Here is a 22,099-nt window from a genome sequence, read left to right on the forward strand (position 1 = left end):
CCACTACCATTTTACAGTCACCCCGTTCATTTTTGCGTTACTTATGGTTTAACCATGAAAGCGAGGGGGCATCAGGATTGCCTTTCTTACATTTGTCAGTTCTGAGTGTTGTAAGCTTTTTTATAGTGGAACTGGAGGGTGCAAAATGGTTCTCGCTAAAAGTATTGAGGAGTTTTTGTAATGCAAGGCATACACCCAAATGTGTGGTCTCTACTGTACACCCGTAATCTCATTTTAAAAATTTCGCTCTCCAAAATTAAATCTTTTTTTGCACTGCTCCACAATACTAGGTACACCAGTCCACCTACAGTACTACACTCTCATCATCATTATCATTTATTTATATAGCGCCACTAATTCTGCAGTACTGTACAGAGAACTCATTCACATCAGTCCCTGCCCCCATTGGAGCTTACATTCTAAATTCCCTCATATAGACACACACTCACAGACAGACAGACAGGGAGAGACTAGGGTCAATTTTGATAGCAGTCACTTAACCAACCAGTATGTTTTTTTGGAGTGTGGGAGGAAACCAGAGCACATGGAGGAAACCCACGCAAACACGGGGAGAACATACAAACTCCACACAGATATGGCCATGGTCGGGAATTGAACTCATGACCCCAGTGCTGTGAGGCAGAAGTGCTAACCACTAAGCCACTGTGCTCTCTCACTCTTCTCAATTCCACTCATCGGCTGATGCAAACTACTTTATTGCAAATGCTTCCGTCTTGGTGCTCAAACCTATGAGCTTTGGTGTAAATCTAGGCTCACCAAATCAATACCAAAGAGGATTTTGCATTCATCTCAGTCATTTTTACATTGTAGATCAGGACCATTCTAATACCATGCCCTGGATGTGTTAAAAGAATATTTCCATTTACTTATTGTATACAAACAGGTTTGGAGCAGATGGTTTAGTCTTTTAAAGGAGTGCAGGGCTGTATATGAAGCATTCATTTTTTTCTACCTCAGGGAAACTTAATGCTTCTTTTTCTTGGAAAATCAATACACAAAGAGAAGAAAATATTAACAAATACTTTGCTGTATAATGGAAATTGAATGCTCAGTGCCTATCCATAGAAATACAGAATCCTATCCCCCAAGGGCTGTATTCAACTTTTGATTCAATCTTTCCGAGGTTTGAATAACAATGTTACAAACCTCTAAGGAAGTGCTGTACTATTTATGACCTTCATTCCCCCTTTCCAGATTGCTTAAATGATGAGAATGGCAGAGGGCAGAGAATGGACCCTTGTCAATTGTACTTTTACATACTATGTTATGACTACTGACAATCTATGTGTGCAGATGAATTTCTAATACAAGACGGAGGATGACGTATTATGCCGCGCATTTGATGCAGCGCTATCCTCTTGCGTTATATTTTCTGAGTGCATCAGGAAATAGCTTTAAAAGCTTTTCACTTTTTGGATGTGTTTCCTGTTCATCTTAGTTTGTTCTTTCCCTGGAGCACACACACAAGTATACTGGACTTATGTGAAAGATCAAGACGAATAAGGAGAGTTGAAGAAGTTCACCAGAGGCAGTTTCCATGATCTTCCTCTCGATGTGACAAATTAGATACCTAGCTGTCACTTTTTATAGGATCCTCATAATACAAAAAAATATATAATGATGGAAGTAAAAGTTAAAACAGATTCACTGCTTTTTTATAAATTATTTTGAATATTTTGCCTTTCTTTGGTTGTTAGAAGGTCCAATGGGAAATCCACCTGATACAACCCTCCCCCTGTATGTCTGCCTAGACCAGAATTTCACCAAGAGAATCTTCCTATAGCATTTCCCTTAGAGATCTGCTTGACTCAAAATTCTAACCTAATCTTCCCCATAGTTTGCTATCATTGCATGTTTTCCACATCCTCTGCCTAGTGTATTAATTAGTAGCTGATACATCCAAAGAGAAACATGCTATGTTAATGTTAATGCTATGTTAATTGACACTACCATGGAATTACTTGAAGACCATGACAGCTCCAAGTCTGTAGAAACTAATGTTGGTCACACGCACATCAAAATCAGCCAATTATCTTGAAAACAGCACATGTGGCTCCAAATAGTTTAAATTCGATTGGATGCCTATCAATCCAGTCGGCAGACTATCATGAATGACAACAGTCATTGGTCGACTCCATCAACTGCCTCCAATGTGGTATAATTGCTCTGCACAAATGCCAAACGGTCTAATCTGCCCAATTTGGCTATTATTCCTGACGCTCAGGCTGAGTGACTCAGCCAGCATATGTGTGGCCAGTATGAGATTGCGCCCTTGTGTCCCAACGTGCAGGTTTGAGAGCTCAGAGAACACTGCCTGCGCAACAAGTATGTGCACCCAGAGCTGTCTTAACGCATGGGCACACTGGGCAGTTGCCCGGGTGCACCACGAGCATAGGGGCCACATAGGCTTGGAAACTTTTCGGAATATTATTCCGGAAGATTTATTCAGAACCTTCAAACCCTCTTTATTAAAACATTTAGGTGGACTAATCACCTCAGTATCAGCTGTTATCTGTACGTGTGATCTTGCTGTTGCGAATACATATCTTGACCTTGATGAAAACAACGCACACGTACTAATTGTACATAAGCAAGACAAAATCAACACACATCATTTTTTTAAGTACATTTTTAAGCAATTCTCTGCAAAGAAATGTTTGTGTTGAACACTTAATAATAAATATTTCATAGTAATTTCGTACTGTACCTTCTCCGTCTGTATAATTTACCAACTGAGTACCATTTTTATGTTGAATTTCTTGTTTTTCAAATACAAGGCTCATGTTATATTGTCCAAACATTTGTGTGGATTAATCTCTGCTGTACAGCATGTTTTTTAATGTTTAAACACTGATTTTGTTGGAGATACCAATAAATATAAGCTTAATTATATCGATAATTTACATTTTTGTTTCTGTGAGTGGCTGTGTAGGTAAGTCCCCAGTGCGCAGCTTTGTCCTGGGAGCTATAATGCTGTTATAATGGTCCTGTGTGTACCTTAACATCTTTTCTGTTGTAGCTAGCTCTTATTTTACTTCTACCCATTACTGACCATTCCTCTAAATCTGACCATTTTGACCTTTCACCAGCACCGCCCATCTCCACACATGTCCGTACCTCATTTTTAGTGTTGAGATCCACACAACTTTAGCAACTGCCTAGCAAGGAGAACCTGGCCACTGTGCCTCACGGAGACGTCCATCACCTCCCTCCTGGTGAAGACCAATCACCCATTAAACTCCATGTCTCAGGAGAGCCAACGGTCTCTAGCAGCACTCAGGGAAGTGGTGGTATCACCATGTACAGATGGAGACAAGTGTATTGCAGTGAATGGTGCAGCCAGGGCCGGATTAACCTTAGGGCTAACTGGGCTACAGCCCAGGGGCCTCGGGCATCCAGGGGGCCCTTGAAAGTGCTCAGCAGCAGTATTGATCGGTCGGGGGCGCCCACGGCGTGATCAATGCTGCTGTGTAATTTCACTGCAGTCCTTCCCCGGCGTGCTGTAGTCTCCTTACTGAGGCGATCTCGTGAGTCTCACTCTCACGAGATCTCCTCAGTAAAGAGTGTGCAGCGTGCCGGGGAAGGACTGCAATGCCAGGAGAAGAAGGTAAGTGCCTTGGGGGCGGCTCGGCTCAAGGGGGGGGGCCTCATGCGCGAATGGAGGCCCCCTTAGCCCAGGGGCCTCCATTCCCTTAATCCGGCCCTGGGTGCAGCTCAGCTATGCTATCTTGTGTCTGCTCCTTGATTAATTTAACTATAAATAGCTTTTGGGTTATTTACAATAAACTCTGCTTCATCTCATCTCTTTAAAACAACTTGAATAGTACTGAGCCAAAACTTTATTAAAATAAAAAGTGTGCATTACAAGCTTAAAGACCTGCATTTAAAGGACTATGTAAGAACTCAGTAAGCATGTTTCCGTGAAACACTTTTGTATTACCAGTGCATGAAAAAACGAGAAAAAACAGGTGTTCATTTGAAACATTTGTTTCCCTTTATTAGCTCAGTGAGGCCAATGTGTTCTGCACATTAAAAAAATAATCACAGGAATTTGAATACAATTAATAAAACCACAGTACATGTAGAATTGGCAGGTGGAACCTCGACCCCGGGAAAGAGAGGGGGGGGGCGGCTAACTAAAAGCTTTGTTTGTCTGTTAAGCACAATTTTACCACCATTAGTACATTTTCACCTACAAATCTTACAGTAGCGCAATCCGATCAGTTGTTCATAGTATTGATAAAGTCTGTCACACAGGTACTGATTCAGAGTTATCACATTACCTTATATGGCTATTCTAGGTCATTTATTGATTAGGTGTGAAGCTACAACGATTGAAGTTCTCATTACAGATATCAAAAAGGACAGACGGTCATTAACTAAATCTATAGGGGTGAAGTGCTTTTATTTTTCAACCGACCCAACTTTTCTCCCTCTGATTGCACAATTGTTCCACCCTGTGCAACTGTCTTTGGCAAAAAGTTTAGCACAATAGGCTACTTTAATGTAAAGTTTCAAACCTAGCGTTGAAGAATAAGTTATTTAAAAATAATTTTACATTGACTTGTGTCACAATGGGCAGAGCTGCAGTATTTACCAGTACTGTAAAGCGGAAGCAGCGTCACTACACGTCAAATCTAGCGTTGTTGTACGACTTTTTACTCTTGTTTGTTAAAGCCACTGTACAGTGGTTTGGTGCCTACAGTTTATGAACTTTTAGTGCATGGACATTACGAGAAATACAAATTTGAATTACTCAGTAGCCAATCTCATATGATCCCAAAATATGTTTTAAAATGCCCCATAAATACATTTTTTTTTTTTGTATATATTTTTTTTTTTTACACTTGAACACAGAGGAACGTGTGATTGTAGGAGAGAGCAATCGTCAGGTCTGCCAAAATAAAACAGAAATCAACAATAAGATTATATCTGCTTATAAAGAAACAAAATCGTACACACTCTTTCAGTTCATTTCAGCAATACAGGGCAAAATAGAATGTATTAAAACATCTGATTACATAAATTTAAAGGCAAAATAGGCAATGCATCTGATCTTTAAACACATAATATGATATATTAAACATTGATTTCTTAAAAATAATTTATTGCTTTTTTTTTTTTAATATATACTTTTATTTTATTATTTTTGTACAACAGAAAATTGAGAAGAAAAAAAATCTGTAAACTTTAGTTTGGCGATCACATAATTAAACAAGATAAAATACCTGCATCTTTGTAACCTACATAAATACAACCATGACACGGATTAAAGCTGTTTATAGTGTAACAGGGAACCCGTGACAACAAAATGTATGGTTTTAGATTTTCATTTATTGCTATCTATCTACTTCAAACTAAGAAGTAAAACAACAAACCAAAGAGAAAACGGAAAAAAAAAAAAAAAAAAGCTTCCGGCATTACAGACAGTGGAATTTTTGAGAACAAAATATGCTGGTGATAAATGATGAATGTATCCATTGTGTAGGCTGCACTGCCTTACGGTGATCGTTTTCTCTGACTTTCCATGAGGACAAATATAAAATGTTATTATTAAACAACAATGGGGGTCATTAATACAATACGTGCATCTTGTTCTGCACGATGCACCAGAATTTGGATCTTTTTGCTTCCTTGATGCTGGCCCTGAAAGCAATATTGTTTAGCCATCTTGTGCTTTGTGACCTTAATTGGGTTGCAAAGGTGACAACGTAAGCTGTCACATTTAGTCTTCATTAAGCTAAACTTTTCTAGATATTTCCTTATCTACTGCATATAAAACTGTAATTAGGATACTCAAAATGAATGATGCATGACAATGTGTGATGTTAAGGGAACAATAGTAGTGTCTTTTATTAGAAATGCCATTTGTGAAACAGTGCAAAATTTGGGTATGGGCCAGATGAAGCCGCTTTACTCTCCATCTAATGAGCAGCATGTTTCAACATATGTGCCGATCAGAAAAGGCTTCCGCTCTTTCGAGAGCAGATTGGCTGCCTCAGGTGGATTGTGGTGGTGTCAGGTGGGAGCATACCTGGAGGGGAGGTCAAATGGCAAGTACGATGGGGGTTGTGAGGCTGTGGTTCCCGTCACTGATGTACTCTGTCCGCCCACTTTCTTTGGAAGAGGACAGGACACGGTTTGGGAGAACTACTCAAAATTTGGGAGTCTCCTGGACATTCCAGGGGAAGAAGGGGTCTTGTACCGAAAGGGAGACCAACATTAACCCCTCACCTCCGGGCCCCGTAGTGGCCTCACTCCCTGTACCTACGATAGTTTCGCCACTTTTTGTGTAGTTTGTAATATCTAATGCAGTACTTTGCTATACATGCTACCAGGTGCTTCTCTTTTGACTAGGTTGAGAAAATGTCACAATGTGGAAAGTAGCGGATAACATCACTTCTTCTGAAGAGGTAACAGAAACCAACACGGCGTCTGCACCGGGGAGAAGCTGGGTGACAGTATGCGTTTTGGAGAAAACTATCAAGTTGATCATGTCTCAACCCCTTGTACTGTAGCATGAGGGGTGCACAGACTTTTCTGTGATTTAATAATCTATCGTTGTACTGTCCTCACAAGTCATTTTATATATATATATATATATATATATATATAAAACCACGGCAATCGCGCCCTCACCGCTTCCCATGGGAAATTCTGAGCGCTTTCACAAATTCCGTAGTTGTGCCACATAAACTCATGCGTAGCAGCTGAAGGAGGCTTCCTGCGGAGCTGAGGTTTGTGAGTGATACAACAGCTTTACTAGTGCGTTACAAAATTACCCCCAATGATGTCAATATATGAATAAAATGTTACTGCAGAACAGAGGCAAAAGTCAACATGGGTTAGACCAGAATTTCCCAAACCCAGTCTTCAGGGCTCCCCAACAGTGCATGTTTTCCATATCTCCTTGCTGGAGCACAGGTGTATTCATTACTGACTGACACATTGTAACAGATCCACAGGTGCTCCTAATTATGTCACATGTGATCCGGAAAACCTGCACTGTTGGGCAACCCTGAGGACTGGGTTTGAGAAACCCTGGGTTAGACAATTTCTCCAGTTCATGCTGCCGAGGACAACAGTAACAGGAGTATCAAAATCCAGATACAAATGGCTTTTCCCAACACCTTCTTACGCTGAACCTAGTTACATTACAGAACAGAAGGACACTAGCAAAATCAGTTATTTTTTTTGTGTACATTCACCAATTATTCCAAAAAATGTATTCTTTAACCAATTTATAGTCGTAGCAATATTCTCCAAAATAGTTTACAAATTGTTGCAAAAACTGTGACCGATTAACATTTGTGAAAAAATATTTGCATTGCTAAACACGCACCACACATGACGTAGAATTCAGTCAACTATGAGTTTATGGATATGGGAAAATGTCCCTTGTCATTAATTCCACTTGTGTTTAAATATATTGAATTGCGGTACGGGAGCTAACCCATAGGCAGATCATCCTCAATACAGAAAAGCTGTACATTAAGAAATGAAAATGATTCAGCGTTCATATGGAAACCAATCTTAGCGTAGCTTCCTTGTGTAGGCTGTATCAAGACAATGTCATTAAGAATTAGTGGCACAGCAGTGTAGCTGAAACCACACTAATGCATAGTCAACACTATCTTGCAACAGGAAAATCATTTCACCTGCAGCAAATGACAGCAACAAGAAGCTGTTAGCATCCTTTTAACTGGCCGTATGTCGTGTAATCAGCATATTACTGTAACAAATACAATAGCATAAACTGATAAATATGTCTTCAGTAAACGACGGAATGAAATATCATTATCTCGAAAGGATGCACAACGGTCAACGTTTTGGCATAGGCCAAAAATTCCAACAGTGCCGAAAAAAAAAAAAAAAAAAGTTACTGGCTTATTAAACAGTGTTTAGACGAAAAGACCTACCACACACAGTGTACAGTGCTGAGTTACCCTGCAGCTTCTTTCAGGAAAACAAAGTACAATGGGTTAGTGTGAAAATAATCAAATCATACATTCATTCCTGACGCACAATAATATAATAGTATATAAAAAAAAAACAACCATGGAAAAAAAAAAACAACAATCACTGCGGACTTTTACAAGACCTCCGATATGGTAAATCTTGAATTGATTCAGTATGTATTACTGCAGATGAAGACACTTACACGGGAGGATGAAACACGTTCTCCATGCGGCTGTGACCTTTCTAGGCCAATATAATCCTTCTCTAAACACTTATATGGAAGCACACCAAAACAGGAGGGATGAGAGTGCTTAAAGCAATAATTGTGCACCCAACCGAAAAAATAAAAACACACACTCACACACGGTCATTTTTTTTTGTTTTTACAATCAAATATATATAAGCATAAAGTCAGCTCCTAAATAGATTAGTATACAACAGGTCTTTCACCTTATAGAGTTACATTTTGAATATTCTTGATCTTAAGAAAAAAGTGTTCTGTATTGAAAAGAAGGCTGCATTTACAGTGCATAGCAGTAACAAATAAAGGACATTGTCATACTCTATGTACACAAAATAAAAATACTCCATGAACCCGTTCTCTGCCGGAGGCGACGCGTCGGCTCGCCCGTCGCTCCGGCAGAAGAGAAGGTAACATCTGTAAATACTTGACTAGTACATGTCACAATGCAGCGGTATAAACTACCTGGAGACGGATTCAGATAGTTATACTCAGAGCGCTTGTTTATTGTGTAACACCACATCCACTCATCAGAACATTATAATATATATATATATATATATATATATATATATATATATATATATTTGTAATGCTGAACAAGCTGTAAAATTGACCATTTACAAAGCTTCTGATGTTGAAGAACAACATTGTAGACAACTGCATGGGTGTTGGGATCATAGACTAATGTAGCATAGAGAGACTTGGGGGTTACTAGAAAAAATGCCATTTCCTTGATTTCTTCACCAGATTCCCAATAAAAAAAAGTTACTAAGGCGTCATCTATATTGCAATGTTTTGTTTTGTTTTTTGTTTGTGGTTTTTTTTTTTCATCAGGAAGATGATTGAAATCAGACAAAAGTGAAGATTGCATTGCAGTTGAGCATCAGCAGCTTATAAATCCTCCAATAGCTTCATGGTAAATAGTGATATCTTGACGTTTCCAGATTAAGCAGTCTGAAACTGAGGAGCTGTCACAGTTGGCTGGCGCTTCCATCCGCAATGGAGAAGCATGTGTCGCCTTTGTTCCAGTGATACAACTGCGAGTGTGAAAGTGTTGGAATCCTGGGACTCCCAAGGCTCTGTCTAACAATCACATGGCCTCTTTAGTCTCCAGCAGCTGTGTTCATGTAAACCATTGAAGAAACGGAGAGTGTAAAGTAGGAGAAATTCCTAGGTTTGACTGTCGAAAGTCTCTTATTGGAGGACGAGATGTCCGTGAGGTATTCTCCATCATCATTCCAGTGTGGGTGACGCATGTTACCTGCGCAGGCTTCTTTGTGCCTCTTTGAGCAAACTGTCAAAATCCATGGAGTCATATTTGCTTTTGGTGGAAGCAGGATCGAAGTCGTCTGAATTTGAATCTAGAATCGAAAAAAATAAACAAGCCCATTAGCGGGAATGTATTAAACATGAGCACCGTTTAAGCCTGTGGCTAGGGGAGCAGCATTGAAATATTGTTGGTTTTTCGTTAATTTAATTTACTTTAAACTTCCTGGTTTTTTTTTTCTTTAGTATTTATTCACTACTTATTTTTCCGGTAAAAAGGGAGAGATTTGGATGGAACAACATTTGTATTTTGGGGTATACTATAACTAATTTAGGGCCTATTAGCTCACAATGCCTAGAGCAGCACCAACTCAATATACGCACCTAGGGCCTGATTCATTAAGGATCTTAAATTAAGAAGTTTCTTATTTCAGTCTCCTGGACAAAACCATGTTACAATGCAAGGGGTGCAAATTAGTATTCTGTTTTGCACATAAGTTAAATACTGATTGTTTTTTCATGTAGCACACAAATATCAACTTTAAATTTCAGCGTACAAATAATCTATCAAGTATTTGTGTGCTACATGAAAAAACAGTCAGTATTTAACTTATGTGCATAACAGAAAACTAATTTTCACCCCTTGCATTGTAACATGGTTTTGTCCAGGAGACTTAAATAAGAAACTTCTTAATTTAAGATCCTTAATGAATCAGGCCCCCAGTCATTGGTGATAACTGTACCCCTCTATTGTCTATGTCTGGGAGAGCTATGATGATGCTGGTATTTGCTCCATTCTAGCAATGGAGACCTCACAGGTCTCAATAAACAAATCTGACATAGACTGTGGTTTGATATATAGGTGAAATTGTCAACACAATCTTCCCACATGATAGGAGCCTCCCTTCACTACCCTGGGCTGATGGTAATGGCTACATATTGGCCTAGCCAAAGGTAGGTTGTCCCCTGGGCCAGTGTAAGAGATGTCTTTCTGCTGAATGCTATTCTCACAATGACTAACAAAGATATAATTTGATTCTTGATTCAGTAAACCCACATTCATAATAAAAAAAACAATGAATAATACAAGAAATATATATTTAAGATTTTGAGATGAAAGATTTTGTGGTAAATTTATGAGTTTTGGTCAGATCGGTGACTTGCCATATTTAAAACGGAAATTTAATTAAAGGCAATATATGCCGTCGTGTTGAATAAGAGATGGGGCCATAAACAGTAGAAAAATAAAAATATATATTATTATTTGCCGATTATGTATCTTTATCTAACCAGAACCATTATTCTTACCAAAAATGGTTTGATCTGTGCTTAGTTCTCTACATGTTTTACAGAACTCTGTTACTCTAACTTGTAAGTCACAGTTTCCCTGTTCAATCGCGTTTACAATTACTTATTATTACTGCCAGGGACACGTGAAAACAAAGTGACTTTATCGGCATGGAATCCCAATAAGTTGCTCAATGCTTTGTTGGGCCTCAGACCCACTTGCATTAATTATACCAGCAACATGCCTGTGTAACTGGGTCTGACAACAGACACCACTGTTTGCATGACATCACAGCCTTTCACGATATTACTCTCTTTCAGAAGCGTCGCGGTTTTCCAAATATTGCTGGCTCCATTCACCTCCAATGACCTCCCGAACGCCAGTAACACCGCAATTAGCAACCGCGAAATCGAAAGCGTTTGATAAGCGGTTTCCTGGGCGCTTGTACTTTTGTTAACGCATAATAAACATCAGTGGGGATAAGGCCTAAGTGAGCAGGAGCATTTATCCACCTAGAAATTTCCTCCTCTAAATCAAAAATGAATTCTGAGAAACCATTCTAAAAATAATTAAAGTGAAATAAAAAAAAATATACGTAACCACATGACTCTGAATAGCGTTATATATGATTTCAACACGTGAAATACTAAGTAAATAACAATATACTTGCATTGCCATTTCCTTTATTTACCCTCATCCCACCTTGTGCATTGTTATTTTGTTTGAGTTGATTAAAGTGTATTAACCGGAGTCCTGTTATTCAAACAGCTGTGTTTACTCTCAGGCTCTGTCTAAGCCCCTCTACGTTAGGAGGTATTAAATAAGGTAGACACAGAGTGCCATGCTGCATCCGACTATCCACCGACAGGAGAAAATAAATCTTGTATTGCATGCAAAGCCCAGCTCTCGTTGAAGGAAACCTTTCCCACATGTAAACGATGTGTCTAAAGAGCATAACTAAATATGGCTGATGTCTATGCACTCACATTACACTAAAAAGAAAGAGTTTATAATTTTAAAGCTACACTACCACCTAGATAAAACACTGCAAAATACTAATGTACCCCTAATGCAGAACAGGCAAATCAATCAAGCCAATCAACTTTAAATGGCAGTGAAAGGGATTATCATTAGGAGAGCCAATCACAAGCTGCAATCTATTAATTAAAGCTTGTGATTGGCCCTTCTGCTCAGCCCCCCCCCCATGCCCAGAGGATTGCAGGAGCAGGGGTAAACAGCTGCCCATAGCAAATTTTACTAGGTGGTTTCTACCTGGTAAAACATTTAAAGAGCACCGGAGCACACATTAGCATTTTCTAATTAGAATATATCACACATATATATATATATATATATATATATATATATATATATATATAAAAGTGTATACATCATTTCTTATTTTGCCTGAAACCTTTCATTCTGACATTGCCTGGCTAATGCCAGTGGCTTCAGTATGCAAATGAGGTGCATAGACATGAGAGCTCTACAAGATAAAGGGAACATATAAAATGCAAGTTGCAAATGACAATAAATCAGCTGTGAGCGGATAAGTATGTTACAAGCTAATGGTAGACACTGGGTCACTTTAATCCCCCAGCAGGGAGGGGTGGTAAAGTCTGGTGTAAAAATGTAACAAGCAGCTGACTAAAGGCCATTCCCAATCTAACCCTGCAGCTGTGGGTTGTGGGGAATACATGTAATTTTTGGAGGTAACAGGAGACACTCACGTTAGTTAGATGACACCTTAAGGTTACTTTGAAGCAGCAACAGAAGAGTCCAGTGAACCATTGTCCGCTCATTTTGACTCCCAGCAAGTGTTAGTTGTTTTAGAATGTGTATGCTAGGTTTAGTCACCGTTACTAATCTGTTGCTGTCCAAATTTCTGCCACACAATTACACAAACAGTACACTAGAGGTGCATAGGCATAGTGGAAGCCATACCTAAATCTGCATAGTTGGACTTGCAAAACTGCTTTCGTTCGCAAAAGCATAGCTCAAAGTCGGGTTCATTTGACCGGCGCAGAGTGTATCCATTCTCAAGAGCAGCAAATGCGTCACAGGTGTAGCGGTAGGTGATGAAACCGTAACAGTCTCTGTAATAAGGAAAGTAGATGTCACATGACCGAGCACGGTGATAAACATGCGTCCATTCTCTTATTACACCTACAGTTGGCATTAGGGTGCTTCATAGGCTATCTCTTCAGCTTTCATTTATCAGTATGATTGCACTGTCATGAAGCTAAATGCGTTTTTTTTTTACTCAAGCGAGCAAGACTATTAAACAAGAAGAAAGAAGAATAAAGACTTTGGATTCTATGTGGCGTGTGACAATGTCTCTAGGACAAATGAAGGCAACCTGTGTCTCTCCTGTTGTTGTGGAACTACAAGTCGCAGCACCTTTGGCTGGCAGGGCAAGCTGGGATTTTTAGTTCCACAACAGGTACAGGTCGAGGGTGGCTGGAGAATCAGTTAGCTGATTTAGAACAATTTCTAAAGCTACAGGTTAGCGATCCTGTTTACACAAACACTACAGTGCTACAATATCTCACCCGTCATCCCGCAGATTGACGGCACATTCTTCAATTTCACCAAACACTTCAAACCGGGCTCGTAGTTCGGTACGACTTATGTTAGTTCTCATCTTACCAACATAAATAACTCTGTGTTCCTCCTGCACAAGAATAGACATGAATATACTTTACTGGTAAAACCTCACTCATTTAAAGGATTCATTTAGAAGACTAATTTTTAAATTTTTCCCTAAAGCATTGATGGATCCTAAGGGTCATTTTTAAGAAGGCCCTGTCTACCTTCCTAAGGTATCCATGATGTGGATGTTGCATAAATGGAAAGTGGGTCTGGGGCTATGGGGCCGCCTCATAGGCAGGGGACTGCATATGAGTTTGTTCTGTGAGACACAGGATTTGTTATAGAACAGGTATTGTTAGTTACACTCTGCCAGAGAGCGTATTTAACAAAAAAAAAAAAAAAGTAGACAATTTAATATAAAAAAAAGAAAAAGTAGCCATCAGGGACTATTAAATGATTCTGTAATTAAAAATTCACAAAGAAGTATATTAACTTTAAGGGAAATGAATCCCATTTATTTTCGAGTACATTTTCATAGGATAAACTATCACAAATTTTTTATGTGCTCCTCCACAATGCCACAGACAGATTATTTAAAGAAAAAGATGGCTACTGTGATCATAGCTCTGAGAGGATGGAAACAAGTATAAAAGTAATTTTCATATTTTAATGTAACGTCATCTACTCAAATCTTTATTTGTGTTTTAAAAACAAAACAGATTTAGGGTTATATTTACTAAACCGCGGGTTTGAAAAAGAGGAAATGTTGCCTATAGCAACCAATCAGATTCTAGCTATCATTTTGTAGAATGTACTAAATAAATGACAGCTAGAATCTCATTGGTTGCTATAGGCAACATCTCTGCTTTTTCAAACCCGCAGTTTAGTAAATATACCCCATAGTCTTAGGAAAGGACAGGTCATTTTTAATGATAGATACCTGCCATGTGATGTGATTAAAACGATTAAATTATTGTAATATCGTATCCTTGGCAGTTATTCCGTGGACTTTTGGTTAATGTTTTAAGGGGTTAATTAGCACAAAGTAGTGTGCAGGACTAAACATATGGTATATATTGATATACCGGTAAAATTGGACAATGCATCTCTCTTTACATTAAAATCTACTCCATTTAAAATGTTTCTTGGCGCACTAAAGCGTCAAATAATTATAGCAATATTAAAATAGAATGGTTCGTTTTGCATTAAGCAGATGGATTTCAAAAATCTGCATATAGACTAATTAAGTATGGATCAAAATATGAATTTTCTTTATATTGGGAGCATGGGACAATAAAGTAGGTTTTTCGATCACTTTTTTAAGAGGATAATGATGAATACATTGCAGTCACAAACCTAGTTTCGTGTTTAGTTAAGGGACAAATGTGACTTAAAGGTCACTTAATAAAAAATAATAATGACACAATGATAACGTAGAATAATTCTAGGAATAACAATAAAAGATGTTTTGTATATTGCTGTATTGCTACAGTGGGGAAAGTTGCATTATGGCATAGTATTTATCTAAGTTTCAAACTACCAGCTGGTTCTAGTGTATGAGATAATAATGCCATACATCACGCTCATTGATAAAATCCTTGCTATTTGCCCAGGCTGACATGTTATGACCTCAATGCTACCTACAGTAGACTCTGTAATAAACAGCAAGCTAGTGATTTATCTGTATTGACCCCAAATGAGTTATGAAGCCATCACAATAAAGCAACTTGTGGAAATCTATAGCATGCATATGCTTTATAGCAATGTCCTTCAGCACCTGCTCAGTCACATTTCACCCTCCCTGGCCTTGAACCTGTGTTAGGTATGTGACCCCCCCCCCCCCCCCCTCCAACAACACACTGAATAAAGCATTATTCAGCCTCACTGAGTAGCACCACTGTTCAGCAGCGACACTGTTGTTTTTAATCAGGACGTGTCTATATTAACATTAATCTCATGTGCACCAGGACGTCGCATTGCTGGGCTATCGGAACGCTCCTTATAATGAGTTTCTGGATAAGATCCTATACATGTACACACATGCATACACTCTATGCGTCCCTATACATCCCATGAATCAATTGATACACATGATATGATACATTCTGACAAGACATGTAAATCAGTAAAATGTTCATTTATGTGCTTACAATTGCTTTTTGCCTTTGCCGTTCCCTTTGTTTTGCTCGCTCTGATTCCCGTTTCTCATACTCCTTGCGGTATTCCTCCCTCCTCAGCCGCTCGTGTTGGTATTCCTCATAACTGTCATATCTAGAAAGGGAAAATGCAAAATTAAGCTAGGGAGGGTCACGCAAAAAACCTCCTGATTCCCAAGTGGGTATTACAAATTGTGTACAACCACCAACGTGGAGTTTTCTACCTGGGTCTACGACTGTATGGTGACCTTGATCGTGATCGTGTGCATATTGGAGAATTGTTCTGTCTACAATGATCTGTCTCATAGCAGCAGCAAGACCTTAAAATAAGAATAATAAATAATCAGGATATAAGCGCACTGGCAATTTAATGAAATTCACTGTAATATGTCCAATCAGTGGTTCTAGAACAGTGATAGGTAAACGTATACACTTCAGATATGGCCTCACATTACCCTTATACAATACATGTCATCAAAGAAAGAGACACCTTTCTGTAATAACACATCATCAGACATTTTATACAAGTGTTACAAGCTATAACAAACAATCCTGACAATAAAACAGGAAGGAGCTGGAGCCACAGGTAACGGGCTCGGAGGGTGGCATGCCACCCAAGGGCCGTCTGTTGCCCATCGCTGTTCTAGAGAAGCCACAGACTACAGAAATGCATTAACACTAAAGTGAACTAGTTGCCCCTCATGATTCAATGTTGACTTTTCAAAGTCTAATCACACTGAACCTGGTCTCTACTCTACTATAATGGTTTTAATTCTTTTAGAAGTAAAATTCCACAAAATAGACTATATTTCGTAAACAGAGGGGTCTATTTGCCAAGTTCCTAAGAGCTGAAAATCTACATTATTAAGTAACATTGCTATTTATAAAAAATAGGATCGCTGCAGATATCTCGGAATGCAGTTTCTATGGGGACTGCGATGATGGCTCATTTACCACGTTACGAAAATTAAAGCTTTTTCGCAACTTGTCTGCAATTGCTAAAACCATCTGATGATGGCATTTGCCACTGAATCCTATGGGGAGGGCACTGTGATAAAGGGATCTTCAGATCCCTCACCGCATCTTACTGCTCTCCCCTCCGATCACTATCGCAAAAAGTCTCTGAGCAGTACAGCACTACGGAATTAGTGGCGCTATATAAATAACTGATGATGATTAGCATGTGTGACCTTAGGTCAGGCATGTGCAAAGCAACTTTACCATAGTGACCGGAGAGGAGAGACAGACAACGGGACTTTTAAGCATACTTGCCAACTCTCCCGGAATGTCCGGGAGACTCCCAAAATATGGGTAGGTCTCCCGGACTCCTGGGAGAGCAGGCAAGTATCCGAATACTGGAACTTACTCGTCAAAATGACGCCGTGAATTGCATAATTTTGGCCCCGCCCCTGTGACAAATGCAATTTTTGACGCGGGGTGGGGCCAAAATGACGCAATTGACCGCGCCCACTCCCCATCCCGCCCTCCAACCACACCCCCTGACAAAGATCTCCCGGAATTCACCTTTTAAAGGTTGGCAAGTATGCTTTTAAGGTAAGTGAAATCAGCGCCTGGACAGCCTTCTATTGGATGCACTGTCCTGAGATGATTTTTTTTATAAATGATTACCACAAATCATTCGTCATCTTTGTGATGACAGGTGCTAATTATTAGGACAAAACCCTGTAATTAATAAATGGGCCATAGATATACTATAGCTTATCCAATACTATCCTAATAAACCTAAATTTGCAGCAATTTTTTCATTGCATATTTATTCCCAGAATTTCATCAAATTGTAACACATTTTTTTATTTTATTCACTTATTTTGTACCAAATAATTATGGCAAACACTACAACATTACCGTTGCATCTTTTGTAATAAACATAAGTCAATAATAGAAGATTAACATAACACACCCATATTTACAATTCACCCTGAAAACACACTTTGTAGTGTACCATATTAATAACGATCTGGTTTATTTGTGATGTCTACGTCATGCTATGGCAATGAACTGTTTTCAATTTCAATTGCTACCTTTGTATATTAAGCAAGACTGAATATGTCACACCACATTTAACTGTAGATATTTCGAATACACTGCAAAGTGCAGAATCAGAGCATTTTAGTTAAGAAAACTAAGAAGGCACAAGCCAAATACTCTCTTTGAATTTATATGTGTTTTTATTCAGGTTTGTGTGAAGAACAACAAACAGAAGGAAAATAGCACAACATGTGTTACAGAATGTAAAATAAAAAGTGCACTGCACCATAGAGAACAGTCTAGCATGTCCAACAGAGAATTAAAACTCACAGTCAGATCAATAAGGATGTTTAATTAATTAATGTCCGTTAATTCTGTGCAAGCTGTGCTGGGTGGGTTCACTGACCTGCAGCATGTATGTTTCAAGGGAATGTGCATGACGTAGATTCTGCTCCAGTAGACCGTTACACAATCTAAGGCTGGCTGCCCTGATATCGTTAGATTTTATTTTAATACATTATCTTTTTTATACATTGGGCATAGTGTGCTTGACATTAATTGAACCAAATGGCTCAAACTGAATGTAGAATTCCTGTTAACGTGCACATTCTAATTCGTAGACCAGTATTCTATTCATCCAATCAGGCACATTCTTAGAATGTCCAAACACTACATGGGCCATTTATAAAAAAAACAACTGACAACGTATTTATGGTAAAGGACTTTAAACAAACAGCTTTTTTTTAATCACACGGGTTAATTATTGCAGTTTTATAATTAATGTTCTCTGCTACAGGACTGATAGAGAAAATGAGAGATTATGACAGACTGTATCAAACCCTCCGCTCTATACTCAACGCGGCCGCAAGACTCATCTACCTCTCACGCCGCTCCTCCTCTGCCTCCCCTCTCTGCCTTGCCCTTCACTGGCTCCCCTTCCCCTACAGAATTATTTTCAAACTCCTCACCACCATTTACAAGGCTCTCTCCCACTCTACTGCCCCTTATAGCTCCCTCCATTCACACTCCCGCCCGCTCCCTGCGCTCAGCCAATGACCGTCGCCTCTCCTCCACTCTGATCACCTCTTCCCATTCCAGAATCCAGGATTTTTCCCGTGCAGCCCCCCTTCACTGGAATGACCTCCCTCGCTCCATCCGCCTCTCTCCCACTCTGTGCTCCTTCAAACGTGTACTCAAAACTCACCTCTTTCTCAAAGCCTACCAACCATCCACTTAACCCCTATCTCCTCCGCTCATTCTCCCCTCTCTCCCATTGCCTCAACCGGCTCCTCTTATGCCTGGTCTGTCAACCCTCCCTTAGGATGTAAGCTCGAATGAGCAGGGCCCTCTTCCCTCCTGTCTCCTTACCCATTCTTCTGCTCCGTGTCTATTGCATCTGCCTGCCTGGAGTTTCTGAAGTATTGGTACTTTTTGTTTATTGTTCTGTACTGTTATACCCTGTATAGACTACTGTTTGTACTATGTGCGGCGCTGCGGAAACCTTGTGGCGCCTAACAAATAAATGATAATAATAATAATAATAATAATAATAATAATAATAACTACTGTATAGATGGTCTGGCTTATTGGGTTCACTAAAGCCTTAATAACAGTAAGAACGCTACTAGTAGAAGTAACCTGACATAGTCAATGTATCTAGTATTCAATATGTCACATTACATAGAACTATAACCTGCTATGGAAGCCACTTACACATATAAATCTAACTGACTGAGGTGTTCGTTTTCAAGTCTACTGCTACAGATCACAATTATTTGTATTAGGCCTGTTCATGGATTCTACCTCCATGTAGCTGTCCATACATAATATGTACTGTCCATGCAGAACTGGCCACACACTTCAACTCAATCATAATTCCTATTTCACAGCTGCCCAATGGCCCTACTTATCAATGAGGATGAATGGTTTAGCAGATCCTCCATTCTGGGAGATAAAAATGAACAGAACAAGTATTTTGGTCACTATACTTAGTAATATGAGTAGACAATTTGGTCAATGATAACCAAATTGATCAACCAGGTCTGCACAGTGAACAGTTTTAGCCTCAGCTATATTATCTCCTGGAAAGCGAATACAGGGACAATAAAACGTTTACATATTTCCATTTATTTCACCTACCCTGATGAAGATCTGCTGGATGGAGATCTGGACCTTGAACGTGAATATGGTGACCGGGAAGATGATCTGTATTGAGAAAAAGATCTAGACCTTGATCGAAAACATATCCTTTGAGACCGTTGTGAAATTAAGGATGTTGGTGGGGACATGGAATAGCGGCTTGGAGAGTTGAAGGTTGAGCAAGAAGGGGATACATCAAATAAGGAATAGGATTGTATTCCATCCCAGGAATAGCACAGTTTATCATTCTCATCCTCGCTGTCATCAAACAAGCTATCCATAACCAGTCCCGAAGTTAAAAACATAGGTAGTCTAGAGAACTGATCATTGCTGTAATCATTAGTTTCTGGGTCCCTGCTTTTGTTTTCTTCATCATAAACGGCTTGTGTTGGATTACCAAAGTGCTTATTGAGTTCCGCACGGATTTCCTGGTCTTGCAGAGGCTTTCGGTTGCCGCTTTGAGAACTTGGCATGGATACCTCAAACCCGTCTTTTGGGTTCTGCTCTTTTAATGAACAAATTTGCAATTTTTTCCCAGGCAAAGAATCCTTACATTCAAGTTGTCTTGAGGCCTGTAGTTCTTGTGATAAGCTAATATGTATCTCTGATTTTGAATTCATAAACTGACAGTAGTCATGGTCTCCAAAAAGTCGTAAACTAGGTCGTTTAGCTTTTTTCTCCTCTTGTCCAATGACCACTGAGGTCTTTCTAAGCTGTGCATACAGTTCAGATTGTTCAGGACCTTTTTTTGAGTTAATAACTTGGAGACTGGAAGACTCAATGTAGCGAGATTTCTTGGCAGGTGGCACAGCAGACTTGCAAGAAGACTTCGGCTTGGGAGAAGTTCTGAATGGGTTATCTTGGTTGGCTTTGTGAGGTGGGGTTGTTGGTGGAGTTAGTCCTAAAGCCAAAAGGAAAAGGACGAGTTTATTAGTGATGGGCAGTATAACCAGTAGTAACTGTACAATAATATATGCATCAATTTTGGAAATTAATCGCTTTACTTGGAAAAATAACAGTAGTAAGATAACGTGTCAATGGGAAAATATTGGTCAATGGGTTATCCGGAGATTACGATGAGTCACTGCAGAGTATGGAATACTTGTATTCATAGCAGACATCACAAGAAATAGACTATGACTATGCTCTTTTGTTACCACAGACTTGCAACTGTTGGCCCATGGTTCACATGTGGTTTAGATATTATGAAGAACCCAATATGTATGATATTCCCCAAAGCTATCTGTTGTACAAAATAATTTTGAGGCTAGCGAGAAAGTATATAAAAAATATGTGCGCAATGTAGTTACCTTCTCTGCGTATTGCCCTCCAAGAAAAACAAAACCCATCATGTAATTGGCTACAGATGGCTACACATGACGCAACCGGACTGTTCAACACAAATGCTCAACAACCGTATATATTTCCAATTTGGCTACACAAGTCATTGATTGTTCAGTGCGTGGGATCAATGAACTGATTATAACCAGGGGCATTCTAATCATAAGGCAAACCAAAGCAGCCCTCTCAAGCGATTTTGAGGTGCAACAAAACTTCAGGATTTAGTTTAAATAACTCTTGCTGCAAAAGTCTAATTTTATGCATTCTGTACTGTTGTTACACGACGATTTGCCTTCTGGTGCAATCAATTCATCAAACTCATTGAATGTTTTGGCTCCACACGTGCAGAGGTTTCAGATCAGTAACAACAGAATGTATTACCAGACCAGTTTAAGCCTTAGCGGTTAATCCCCATTTCTGTTTCATTATCTACAACCATGTTTACAAGAGCCAACATCAGTATGTCAACATTCTGACAGTTTATCCAATAGCAAGCAAAGATTTTAAAATCCTGATATATGAATTATGGCTTCCGACCATACTTGCCAACTTGCTGAAGACTTGGTCCGGGAGCCTGCCGGGGGAAAGTGGGCGTGACGGGGGCGGGGCTCCACAAATTTGTGCCCCCGGGATGTAATGACGCAAAGGCGTCATTTGACAGTAGGGGGCAGGGCCAAACGCCGCAATTCCCGGTGAATCGCTGCGTTTTGGACCTAATTCTGCCCACTTCACTAGGAAGTGGGCAGAATTCTGCCAGATGCGGGAGATTGCCACACTCTCCCGGGAGTCCGTGAGACTCTTGCAAAATGCGGTGGTCTCCCAGACATATTGGGAGAAATGGCAAGTATGCTTCCGATTGAAATCATCTGTGAAAATAGAAAAACCATTTGACATCTGGCAGATAGGTTGTGAAAATCTGACCTTCCTCAGCTCCTCAGCAACATCTATACTATACTTGCTTAGTCTCCCGGAATGTCTGGGAGACTCCTGAATTTGGGGTAGATGTCCCACACTCCCGGGAGAGCAGGCAATTCTCCCGCATCCTGACCACTTCCTAGTGGTCAAAATGTGACAAAATGTCATATTCAACGCGGGGGGTATGGG

The 22,099-nt window shown here is 39.5% G+C and overlaps 1 protein-coding gene across 3 annotated transcripts in view; it reads right to left on the reverse strand.

The window, feature by feature from the left end:
• Positions 1-3,992: 3,992 nt before the first annotated feature.
• The window catches only part of PPARGC1A (PPARG coactivator 1 alpha), a 72,517-nt gene continuing 54,410 nt past the window's right edge, over positions 3,993-22,099 (reverse strand). For 2 of the 3 annotated variants that reach the window (XM_075194734.1, XM_075194736.1), the window contains 6 exons: positions 19,655-20,555; positions 15,751-15,846; positions 15,521-15,641; positions 13,331-13,452; positions 12,723-12,874; positions 3,993-9,585 (listed from right to left, as the gene is read on the reverse strand). In XM_075194734.1, the coding sequence (XP_075050835.1) occupies positions 9,482-9,585; positions 12,723-12,874; positions 13,331-13,452; positions 15,521-15,641; positions 15,751-15,846; positions 19,655-20,555 (1,496 nt within the window). In that variant the 3' untranslated portion in view covers positions 3,993-9,481. The remainder of the gene's footprint in view (positions 9,586-12,722; positions 12,875-13,330; positions 13,453-15,520; positions 15,642-15,750; positions 15,847-19,654; positions 20,556-22,099) is intronic. The other variant, XM_075194735.1, reaches the window with a different exon arrangement.

The sequence above is a fragment of the Mixophyes fleayi genome, chromosome 1 (assembly GCF_038048845.1).
Source record: "Mixophyes fleayi isolate aMixFle1 chromosome 1, aMixFle1.hap1, whole genome shotgun sequence".
NCBI lineage: Eukaryota > Metazoa > Chordata > Amphibia > Anura > Limnodynastidae > Mixophyes > Mixophyes fleayi.